The 13,038-nt window shown below is 32.3% G+C and overlaps 1 protein-coding gene and 1 long non-coding RNA gene across 3 annotated transcripts in view; one reads left to right on the top strand and one right to left on the bottom strand.

Moving 5' to 3' along the window:
* LOC128556279 (uncharacterized) overlaps positions 1–13,038 on the bottom strand; it is a 61,144-nt gene that overhangs the window by 11,434 nt on the left and 36,672 nt on the right. Inside the window, exon 2 of one of the 2 annotated variants that reach the window (XM_053540819.1) lies at positions 613–719. In XM_053540819.1, the coding sequence (XP_053396794.1) occupies positions 613–703 (91 nt within the window). In that variant the 5' untranslated portion in view covers positions 704–719. Of the gene's footprint in view, positions 1–612; positions 939–13,038 lie in introns of those variants that run through there. The other variant, XM_053540818.1, reaches the window with a different exon arrangement.
* LOC128556282 (uncharacterized) lies at positions 981–6,200 on the top strand. Its single transcript, XR_008370535.1, has 3 exons — positions 981–1,106; positions 1,598–1,676; positions 5,309–6,200. It is a non-coding gene; the product is annotated as an uncharacterized LOC128556282 (long non-coding RNA).

Below are 13,038 nucleotides of genomic sequence, written 5' to 3' on the forward strand. Positions count from 1 at the left end.
TTTTTTGTTCTATTTTTAAGGATAATTAATTTGTTGCTACAACAGTTACAGTTGTTATTATAGCAAAAAAATGAAATGACTTGCATTATACTGCATACTGTCTTCACGAAGCTTGACGGGGAATAAAAATTAATTTTAGACAAAATAATTATATCATGCTGCAGCTAATTTTCACTTGACTTACCCTTTTGATGATTTTAGAATAACAATATTGTTACAGCTTGTAAATGACTACTTAAAATGATTTTACCTGAATTCTTAACATAATGATTATTATTAATATTAGTGCAACTTATTTGTGCTTTGTAATCAAGAATACAGAAATACAGTTCGATTACTAGGTCATACGTAACCAAATTTTCTCTACTTGCAAAATGACCTTTCTACTTTTTGTTTATGTTTTGTTTTAGTTTGAGCTCACTTTTTTCTTATACAAGACACACTAAAGTATGGAACCCTGAGTTTAGGTTACAAAACGCAATCTTTAATGTTTACAAACATGATGTTTACGAAAACAAACTGTAGCTATTAGGTATGGTCAAGGTATTTATTATTGCTGAATGGTACAATTAAAAGAAAGATAGAAAAGTATCATGTCAGTCAAGATATTACCTCTCACTTTCTTAATGGCTCCGAAGAAACTTTTCCGCAATCCTATTTTAGTAATACCCATCTCCTGCAGATCTTCCTCTTTTACCTCCATCAAACCTTCAAGATTCCTGAAATCATTTTCAATGAAAACACTCTTCAAATCCAGTAGATTATACTCTGCAAAGAATGAATCAAAACTGACTGAAGCCATGTTAGCAACAAATATATGTAAGTGTAATATAGATTCTGTGTTATTTGAACAGCCTGCATGTACTTTATTCAAAATAAAAACTTATGCAATGATTATTTTCAGTGGCATTTATTTATAAGAGATTGTCTGAAGCTAATAAATCTTTGATGAAAATTATAACACACACATTTATTTTCAAAAGTGCCACCAATCCAAGCTGCAAAATTTGACTTGACAAATATTTATGTTCTTTAGTTCTGGGCAAATGGCCATAGAAGACTGCCCTAGACTGATAAGGCCCATTTTGTGTGGACTTCAACCTGAGGTACAAATGGTGATTATGTCAAGTTGTCATAATTTAGTATAGTGTTAAAATCTTTTAACATGGTCTATTCTAAAGAGCATAGTCTGAAGTTGAACAGACCTCTGAAAGCCTTGTTCGGGAAAACAACTGATTTGATTGGATTTTTACCTAGAAGTTTAGCTTTTTCACTATGTAAGTTGAAAATTTCCTATTGTTGATTGCAAGAAGCTAATAGTTTGAATTTCATTATTTGTTCCTTCTTCACCACTTTAAGAAAATTGTTTACTACTCTAGATTATTTTTGAAATTTAATTTATTAAAAAAACACACAAAAAAAAACAACTTTGTAATGCTAGCAGAAAATCAATCTTTATTTTTAAAAAAAAAAAATCTTTAATATATTTCAGTAAATTATACACAGTTTTGGATAACAACATGATAAAGTTATTTTTCTCATAATTTAGTTATGGGTGTCAAATCCAAAATTTGAATAAATATTATTACATTTTTAGAATAAGACCAGCGCTCAGACAGTGTGAACATGGAAAGTGATGCTGTGTATAGAAGAAGATTGATGATGAAGTATTAAAGGTAGGATATTAAGTAATAATTTATTTCTTTTAAATAATGTATTTGGAGATTATGTAATGCAAGAAGGAGCTGAGTTATTATAAAACAGCACTATACATCATGTATTTCCATCCAAATTATTTTATAAAAAATAATATTCCACCATCCATTTTCGGGAGGTTGCGGTTTATTTTGTTAAACTGACAAGTCTTTTGACACGCAGTGAAACAAAAAAATATATTTTGATAAAATAATCATCATTTCATTTTGTGAGTGTTGCCTTGTTGGTACTTTATTTTTACTTAGCACTCACGTTTAAAACAAAAGATATAGGAATAACTTTAATAGTTGACTTGATGGCGCAGTAGGTTGAGTGAGTAGTTGCATTAATAAGCACATAATTATACCTATATTTCTTATAGCAAAGAGCTTTATGTCACTCTTATATACAATTTTCTTTCTCAGAAATCACTCTTCAGGTATTTAAAAATCATTTTATATTGTTAAACAGTGATTACTGTACAAAAACTTGTTTCACTGCTATTTTTTCAATAGACTGAAAAAAAAGGCCAGAATAAATTGCTTATGCGGTGCATTATTTTCTGAATAGAAAAATAATGCAAATGACAGATATTGTTTGGCAACCACAATTAAAGTTATTACAAATGAGAAATGCATCTTAAAGCTGTAAATGATAAAAGGGTGCCTACGTGGCTAATTGGTTTAGGTTGCTGACTTAAAATCACTTGCCCCTCATCATTCAATGTGGGTTCGAGCCTCACTTGGGGTGTTGATTTCTTCCTGTGGCCGCCATATAACCTATAATTGTGTCCGTGCAACACTAAACACAAGAAAAGAAAATAAGTAAATGTAAGTAATGAAAGAATACAAAAGATGTTGAAACCTTGTTATTTGCAGCAGAATAGGTATTTACTACATGTGAAATTTCAACTGAGCACATTGGGGTTAATGTTGCACTGACCAAAATGCAGGTCATATGGAGCCCGCCCGCTTAGCTCAGTAGGGAGAGCTACAGATTGCGGGGTCGCGAGTTTGATACCCGGGTGGGGCGCACGTGACATTTTCATAAAAGACATTGTGTCTGAAATCGTTCGCCCTCCAAATCTGATAATTCATGTGGGGAAGTTGGCATTTACTTGCGGAGAACAGGTTTGTACTGGTACAGAATCCAGGAAAACTGGTTAGATTAACTGCCCGCCGTTACAGGACTTAAAGGTCCATTACTAAGGGAAAGTGAGTTGGCAATTTTTTTCATAGCCAGTGCATAGACTTCTGCAAGACACTAAATAATGAAGATTGGCAGGTCAAAATTTACAGAAGGTCTTTGGAACTCAAAGAAATGTATGTGTATTATGTTGAAATTTCAATGAATCGACAGAATGACCCCCAGGTCTTTTTAACTGTCTTCATACTTCATAGAAAAATAATTGTACATATACTGCGATTTATTTCGAATTTCTACATACCAACTTTCATTTTCCAATAAAATGAAATAGTTTCTGTGCTTTTTAAAAGAAATTAAAACGTTCACTTTCCTTAGTATTGGACCTTTAAATACAGGGTTCCCACAAAGCAGAAAAAGTAAAATTCCCTGACTTTTCACTGACCAAACTCCAATTTTCCCTGACCAAAACTTTCGTGTCCTGGGACCTTACCTGGTCATCTATTGATAAATGTAGCCTCCATTCTCCCCTCCCCATCAGCCAACCCTTACCATGTTTCTTGTTATATTGATAACTACAGGGTGTAAAGAACAGTTTAACTGATTGCTATGTTATTTTAGTGTGATATAACAGACAACAAAAAGATCACTATTCACTAAAAGTCTACCTATGATCAAGTTTTGGATTTTTCTACTGTGTCTGTTCAGACAAATGTACAACATTCTATGAAAAGTTGCCTTTATTCATATATTTTTCTTGGTAGAAAATGGCATTTTCACATAATTAATTGGTGTAGTCTACTTGTAGACTTAAAAGTAGCATATATATGTTGCAATATATTTAAAAATTGCTTGTTTCTTTTTACATTAGTTTTCAATTTTGCAGTCTACAAAATAATAATGATTAAAGATTTGACATAGAATCATTAAAAGCAGAAATGCCTGTTTATTTTCAAAAGTTGAAAATTCAATACAGTAAATAGTATTCAGCAGAAATGCCTCAACACATCAGTATTTAATGACTAAACAAATCTTACTTTACACATTTTTATCATGATGATTTACTTTTCCAGCTGTAGCAAACTTTACTTACCTTAATATGTACAATGTTATTAGTGTTTTGATTTCTTTTTTGTTTTACTTTCCATTTTTCATGCCAAATAAGTCCTAATATCCACCCTAAGTATGCAATTTATTTGCATCTTTTCTACATCTCTTATTCTTTCAATCTTTCTCTGTTAGCTGAATTTTAAAATATTACAGGGTAAAATTAAGATGCTGCAAAGAATTTTGTTAAAGTAGTCTTTTACTTTACACACTGAACTTTCATATAACACTTTTGCACTTTAAAACTAGTTTTGATCTTTACTAAGAAGACTTGACCAAATGACAATGGTCTATTTAAATATAAAATAAATCAAAATAGCAATGTTTTGCACATTACAATCTGTAAGCAGTAATTTGAGTAAAGAAAATGGTAAACATGTAACAAAGGTATGTAATAAGTTTTCTTAGGTAACTTTTCCATACAAACATGAATAACAGAAAAAGTTTTATTTTGGCTTATATGGTAATATGACTACACAGTTCATAGCATTCATACAGTCTTAATTCTGTTAAAAGTAAAAAATATTTTTGTTTAACAGACTGCATTTTTTAAAAATGTTTCGTTTAGCCAAAAGAAAAGAAACAGCCTTTGCATTTTATTTTCATTCTTTTTACTTTTTCAAAACTTTATTCTCCTGTTTTTGACTTCTGGTTCCAAATTTCCATGACTTCTCCCTGAGTGATAAATGTCCATATATAAGTTTGCACAAACATTAACCATTACCAGATTATGATGTAATACCTAGCTCTAAGTCAAGGTTACACTTTGAGGTCATCGCTTTTTCTTGTCCAGTCTATACCTTATGTAAGGTTGCATAATAGTAGATGCATAATTATCACAATAACTACTATAAGATGTGCCAAAAGCAAGACTTCTGCCTAAGGCACTTGCTTAATTAAGCTGAAATTCACCAAAAACTAATTAAATTATTGGACTTTCAAGGTCTTTTTGTTTTGTTTTTTTTGGGGTGGGGGGGGGGGGGGCATTTTTATAGCCTATGTTCGGCTATATTCCCAGTATGCCAAAAAGTAAGTATTTTTCCCAAAATGAGTGCAAAAAATCCCAATCTACAGTCTTAAAAAATGTCATCAAAACTGCGCAAACATTGGCCAAATTATGGACAATTTTGTAATGGAAGTATGTTAGAGGTTGTACAATGTGAAACAAGTGTATGAGAAAATGCTTATATATAACTCATCCTTTCTTTATCCTATTGGGACTAAATATTTCCCATTTTGGAACATCTACGCATCAAAATTTCCAATTTTGGGGGTTACATGTAATAGGCTATGTTACCAAATAAGCTAGAAAAAATTTCCAAAAGGTAATAATATAAAGGAATTTTTCAAATTATCTTTTTAGGTTCAGTATGGAAGTCAATCTAACTGATGAAAAGGATGAACAGAATTCAAGGTATATTTTATAGTATCTTTTTTAAAGAGACTCTTCCACAGCTCTTTAACCCTTACCCTGCTAAAATTCTGTAATGAACTTGCCCAACTTCCCATTAACTGCTAAAAGAGGTGCTTACCCCAAAAATACTGACTGTATTGCAAACAGTGCAGATCATGATCAGACTGCATTGATGTGTAGGCTGATCATTTATTTATTTGGGTTTTACGGCGCACCAACACAGTATAGGTTATATAGCGCCAAACAGGACTACAAATTTTGGTTCCACATCTCATTTACATCGAAATAAAAACAGGAGGTATGGAAGCAGGCTGATCATAATCTACACTGGTCGCAAAGGCAGAATCAGTCATCTTTAGCATGATAAGGGTTAAGGTGTTCACCATTTTATGTGCAGAAGTGGATTTTGGTATTATTACTTACTGATGATTGAATGGCAGTCATATTGAATCCTCCTTTAAGAAATTTTAAGTCTTACAGCCATACAGTGAGAAAACTAGCCCTGTCCCTATTTCATGCAGCTAAATAAAATCTTAATGCCTAAAAATTAACAGGGACATTTTTGTTCCAAATGGTTAGCTGTTTTTAAATAAAAACAAATTTTCATACTTCTTGTGTGTAAAAAATGTGAATGTGTTATAATACTCATTTTTGTCATTGAGTGCAGATATAAAATATTGTGGAGTTCCTATAGTGGACGCAACTTGACCCCGATGGTTGACCTTTGCATTATAATACATAATAAGGCACAACCTATTATTTAAAAGGAGTGTACGTAAAACACGAGCTCCACAAGAAAAAGGAAATATAATTTTGTGTAAATATAAATTAGTGTATTGGAAAGTTTTACTTGATCAAACGTAAGTATATATACTTTGATACTGCACTGTATACAAACTAATTCCATATAAATATACACGGCTACCCTAAGCACCCTTGATTTCGATAATGAAATAATCGATATGAATAATCAGCATAAGGTCAACCATCGCGGTCAAGTTGCGTCTACTATACATTACCGGTATTTTTACAACAAATTCAGCAAATGCATACATAAGTCAAATATATTTATGGAAAAGGAAACCCAAGAGCTGTAATATAGGAGAGATCGTGTTTGTATACAAATCCCTTGTATTTTCTATTTTTAGAACTGATAAGACAGGGATCGGGCGGGCAGACACTGAACGTCCATGTTTTTTGTAAACAGTGAATTTTTTAACGGCCTAAACTTTCTTAAAACGCAAATTATATCAATATTTTTTCATCAATGGAAAGGTTATAAAATAAGCAATTTATTAATTGTATTTAATTATTATTTCGGCATAAAATGGATTAATTATTAAAGCTAAACTTACAGTGTTTTTCTAAAAGTTATGAACATCACTGCGCCGCTATATAAAACAAATGTCATTAAAACGGTTATCTATGAAAATTGTAAGTATTTCAAAACTTTGTGAATTTTAAAATTCCATAAATGAGCACAAAAAGTTATTAAAAAATGAAAATTCCAATTCCATACACAAAAGATGTAAAATCATTTGTTTTGCCCACCACCAGAAAAACAGATATTAATGTGTGACAGCGATCTCTCCTATACTATGGTTTTTTGGAGGTCTTAAATGTACTGTAACCTTGACATTATTACATCAAAAACTGTAAGGGTAATCTATTTACAATCAACAACCACTGTGGGGGAAATCATGTGACTTAAAATGATGATGTGCACCAGAAAATGACTGGCACTTTCTCCTGCAATGGCATGAATATCAAGTATCAAAAAGCATTGTCTTTGATAGTGTAACCCATACCATATCATGTCTCTAACATTCTGATCTTTGGACTGTTTTTGTTAATCCTTCTTTGCAGTCAACAAGTGTTGCTTTCAATTTGCATCGCTTATTATGTGTCATAAGGAAAACTGACCACGCCCACTGGTTAATTTTTTTAATTATTTTAAAATAGGGCAAGCAGTTTCACACAAGAAGATTTTTAAAATTTACACAAATGTTGTTTTTTTTTGGGACCTTCTACAAATGTTGTTAAAAATTTTCTGAATGGATTTCGATGAAACTTAACACAAATAATAGTAGCCTTCCTTCAAAGTTGTTCAAATCTTTCTGGTTCATTGAAGAAATGGGTCTTTTCGGTTAAAAATAGGCTTACAGCTATCAGACTTTAAAAATCTTACAGCTTTGATATCTGGCATGTCATATAAGGGTTTGACTCTCTCACGTACTTGTCCAAGTTATACTTCCCTTTGGTAAAAAAAAAAACGACCAAGTATGTCTGACATGTACTTACTATAGGCTTTTATATAAGAAATTTTCAAAATCTTCTTCTCTGAACTGTTAATAGTTATAGCCTTGAAATCTGGCATGTGATGTCTAGATTTTTAATGTCTACTGTAATTGTTCAAATTATTGCCTTAGGTTCAAAAATGTGTGACACATGTATCTAATATAAGCTAACATAGAAGAAACCTAACTCTGCACAAACGCACTTGAAGCGTGTACACAGGCGAGCGCTATAGGGTCAATAACCCTTTTGTGATGTAATGGCTTTATTTCTCTCCCCAATGTCAAACATTTTTGTTAAATATTGTTATTTACATTCTACATGTGTGTCTATGAGCTGTTCTCAACAAATGAAGGGAACGGGTGGGGGATTGAAATTTCTAAATGCCAAGATGACTTCAACACTGATATTGTTCTCAGTTAATCCAGGTGTCAAATTAGCCATGGAAAAAAAGATATTTTTGAGTGGACATTTTTATTAGAGTTCCTTGTACCATAGATTTTCAAGATTTCAAAAGTCAAATTCAGAATTCTAGTGAGAGTTAAGGATAAAATTGTTAAAAGTGTTATCAGTAAGAAGGATATACAGAAAGACACTCATAGGGTAGTGCTCCCCTCACTGCTCTTAATTGCCATATCTACAGTATTTAAGTCACTGTTAATATATTGAAAATTACACCATACACAACAGTATCAAATGGTCAAGGCCCCCAACATTGTTACTTTATTCCACTAAGCCATTTGAGATTCTGTGAACTAATAAACATTACAGGGCCATTGAAGTCAGCCAAAGTTTACAACACATGCAGAGCAAATTTGTAATGATTCCTTATTACTCCTACTAAATTGTCTTGCCCAGAAGTTCTGGGACTGAATTTCTTATCAGATGTGTGAAATTACAATTGAGATGTGTGAAATTATAATAGCATGGAATGCCAGAGAGTTACAGATTGGCTTTTAATAGGCCTATCAAATTACCAGCACCCTTCTCCACTGCTTGTGAATTGAGATGAAAATTAGGTCAGTTCTTATAATATGTTTATGAGGAATAACACATTGCTTCAAGAAAAAGATACAATTGTTGTTTTACTAAAATGTATTTTGAACGAATGCTTAGGAAATTTAATACACTTGGAGTTCAAGTATTAGCATATGAACCTATGAAAGTTAAACAAACTTATCTTTATCTCTTTTAAAAGACATACTGGAGTTGTAGTAAGAAATAGTTTAAAGGCCTAGTAACACTTTGAATGTAACAATTACAAGTAGCATAATTTTATTCTACCAAGAAAGTTATTTTATTTATTTAAAAACCTATATTTAAGTGACATGATATAATTATTGCATAATAGGTAGTTTAAAATTCTGGAAAATCATTGATTTTCTTATGTTGTCACAGAAACTAGAAATTAATATATTGTAATTCAGTTATCTAAGGCAAATCAAATTCTACCATATTTTTCATATAAATATTATTTGTGTTGTCATGGCAACAGAAATTCCAAAGCACCCATGCATCATGAAAATATAGAGATGTATTGATAGAAGGTCATTACTGAAATAAAATATATGCGGTTAAGTCATTTTTCAACAAAATCACTTAAACTGTTCCTAAATATTCAAATGCATGATGTTTAGTAAATGATAGGCATTATTTGTCCTATTAATGACTTGAAAAATACACGCCATGCACAACGACGTCATACTGCTTTCATGACGTTCTTAACATCACGTCTCAAAATGCCTTCGGTGACTTAATTAAAAGTATTGTAACTCTTGAAATAATGAAGCTAGCCACTTCACATTTTCAGATTTGAAAGGTAAAAGAATCTTCTTTATAAATATTGTGTTATCTCAATTTTGAAAGTTTTTGTCACTAATACAGGTTTTCTCACGGAACGCCCCATTTATTTATCTATTTATTTATTTCTTTTTACTTCGTGCTCAGGTGAGCTAAAAACAAAAAATGAAGGAACCAAAAATGTACCATTTATATATAAATAGCTGCCATTTTGAATATAAAAGGCTTGATTTTGTGAGTTTAAACTGAAATATATCTCATGTTGATAAAAAGGACCCTTCAGCTGAAATCCTAGGAGTCTGTATGTACCTTTTGCTAATTTCATGAGTCAAAATTCCTACATCTGGGTCAAGTGGAACCCCTGTGTACAGTTGTTTTAAGAATAAAAAATAAAATTCTACCTCCTGCCCCCTTTTTAAATAAAATTTAGATGATAATCTAGGAATTAATTTATTATAGCCTAAAGAAGGAACTGCTTTGTATTATATGTGGCAAAAAAGAAGATTAGGATTGCTATCATATAAAACTTTTCAAAAGTCTTGTTGCCCATGGGAAAACCAGTTAACAGTTTATGTAGGAATTGTCAGAGACATTTTTCTGTTGAGCAGTTTAAACTCATGCATATAAACCAAAGTATGAGAAAGCTGTACCAAAATTGAAGGAAACACAGAAGTACCAGCAAAAATGATTTCCATTCAGTGATCACCAAAACAAAAAAAAAGAGGTTTTATTTTCTTAACAAAGATTGATAAATGGAAAACTATAGAAGGTTGATGCATATATGGAAGGCAGGTGCAACAGTCTCAATATAAATGCTAGATATCTAATGCTAATAGCTAAATACCATATTCTTGCTCTCATAATGCGAAAAGTTTTAAATATCTAATGTTTATTGCCAAAAGATAATATTGTCCATAGATTTCATAAAATAAAGATCAGTACTATAGGTATGTCTTACAGTCATGAACAGGCTCAATCAGACCGAGCCTGCAACATTTTTGTTTTTGTCGTGTTGAGCGACCTGTGAAGTTTCCACTTTTCTCTATTTTGAATCACTTGCATGTTCAACAGTCATGTCAACAGGGGACAGTACTTGTAAGCATTCGACAGCTTTGTATGGAGTGCCAGTGCACTATGCTAATTGCTGAACCTGAGTTTTAATGCTAAATGCCAATTATTTAATGCTAAATGCTAGCAATTGCTTCGAGTCAAATACAGGGCCAGTAATTTTTGACTGGGGGTGCACCAAGGGTGGTGCCTTTGTCCATTTTAAGGGATTCAAGGGGTCTTTTCCTGGAATTGTTTTAAAATACAGGTATGAAATGGTATCCTCAGGTGCATCTACTGGTTGGTATACTCCCCTGATATTAGTGGGGTCAGTGGGTTCTCCCCTGGCATTTTTTGAAATACAAGCATGAAAAGGTGACCTCTGGTGCATTTTTAGCCCACCAACCATGGTTCCTCGTCCGTCCGTCAGTCCGCGTCCACAAAATGATGGTGGTGTGGCTATTAGTGTTGTAAAATCGGTTTCAAAACAAAATCGATAATCGAATCGAATCTGAACAGCTATTTCGATTCACAATCGATTATATAATCGAAAGTAAAAGCATTCAGACTTACCTATAATTATACTCTTATTATAGATTCCACTTAGGCAATACTGTCAATACATTTCAGATAATTTCATAAAACAAATATACTATGCTTTTATCATTACTTGGGACTAGGGATGTTTATTAAAATTGTACTAATAAAAAACTTTTCTTGACAAGTAAATTAAACCAATAACAAGTGTCAAGTGATCATGGTGAATACATTTAATGTATTTAGGGAATGCATTTTTACTTTTAACTATAAATTTCTATAAGCATAAAATTGGTTAATTTAATTTCAATCTCGTTGGCTTGATAAGATAAATATAAAACAAGACAGTTCAAGACTATTTCAAAATAAGGTTGACAAATTGACAGACACAGAGAGGCACATCGGGATCATTGTTTAATAATTCACAAAGTCCATACGAATTACGAAGGGTTCGAATAGTTTGGGTACGAAAAGATACCTTTGTTCACATATGATTTTCGGCAGAGTTTGCAAATAACAGATTGCATGTTGAGGTATTCTTTAATAGGTGGTCCTTGTTTTGTTTTTTCGAAGCCAAAATAAGCCCACACAGTCGACCAAACTTTTCCTGGACACTTTTTCTGCCATTTTAACGTGTGAGAGTGACGTCCCTTGCGGTTTAATTAACGAAATGTATGAAAATAACGGATATATGGAATGAACGGAAAGGGATCAATTGCGCGAAAAGCGCTAGCGACATCGATTTCAGAACTCCAACATCGATAGTCGGCGACCTGCGGCTGCCGGCGACGATTATTCGATTTAACTCGATCATCGTTTCATCACTAGTGGCTATAGAACAATGGATAACAGTAAATTCTTTTGTTTCATTCTGTTATGTGGCTATAAATTTCTTAGGGGTGCAACGATACGCTAGTCTCACAATACAATACATATTGGGATACAGATGCAAATATACATTACGTATCGCGATACACATTGAGAACCATAAGTAAGCATACATATGGCAAAATGGAAAGCAATCAATGTTCCTACACTTGGAAAGTACTTGAAATTTTGCTTTAAAATTAAAGAAACTGTTATGAATGGTACCTTTGTTTAGTTACTATCTTTAACAAAGTTTTCATTCAATGATTCTGCTTTCAACTGTATCGTTTCTGTATAGTGAAATAGCTAGGCCTATGATACGATATGTGTATCGCCAGACTAATGTATCATAATACAGTGAATTTCGATATATCGTTACACCCTTAAAATTTCTCTTATGTGGCTAAAAGGAAAATAGAGAAAACAATGGGGTAGCCACACAAACTAATTTATTTTTCAGAATACAGAAAAGTTGTAATTGTGGGAGATTCCATAATAAAAAATCTGCCACCATTGGAGGGAGTTGAAGTATATGCATTCCCAGGCGCAACAATTGGAAAATTACAGTATCTTGTAAATACTAGAAGAATTCCTTTGTGGCATTTTGATTATTTGATTATTCATGTTGGTACCAATAACATAGCCAAAGGGTTTATGGTTTCACACATGTGTTCAGATATGGCAAATCTTATTTCACAGTGTCGCAAAATAGCACCTAAAATCCACATTATTATTTCTTCAATTCTCCCTCGACCAGTGGATCATGAAACTACTGATGAAAAAATAAGAGAATTTAATTCCAAACTTGAAAAAGTTTTGTCAGTGGATCTGGGTGCAAAGTTTATCAAATCTTACAGACCTTTTTGCTTTAAAGGCGACATCAAAAGATATCTGTATGCCAAATTAGATGGCGGATTACACTTGAACAATGAAGGTTCTAATCGTTTAGGCCATTTTTTCCATCGAGTCATTTCAACAATGAACTATTAAATTCATTTTTAAGTGGTTTCATATTTATATATAGATTGTAAAATCTAAGTTTGTTAAGCTCCATCAGTAAATATGTTATATTTTTTTTTGAAATGTATTTTCTGTAGTTAAGGTATTAGAAGCTTAATAGAGTACCTCCTTTT

The sequence above is a fragment of the Mercenaria mercenaria genome, chromosome 4, assembly GCF_021730395.1.
Source record: "Mercenaria mercenaria strain notata chromosome 4, MADL_Memer_1, whole genome shotgun sequence".
Taxonomy (NCBI): domain Eukaryota; kingdom Metazoa; phylum Mollusca; class Bivalvia; order Venerida; family Veneridae; genus Mercenaria; species Mercenaria mercenaria.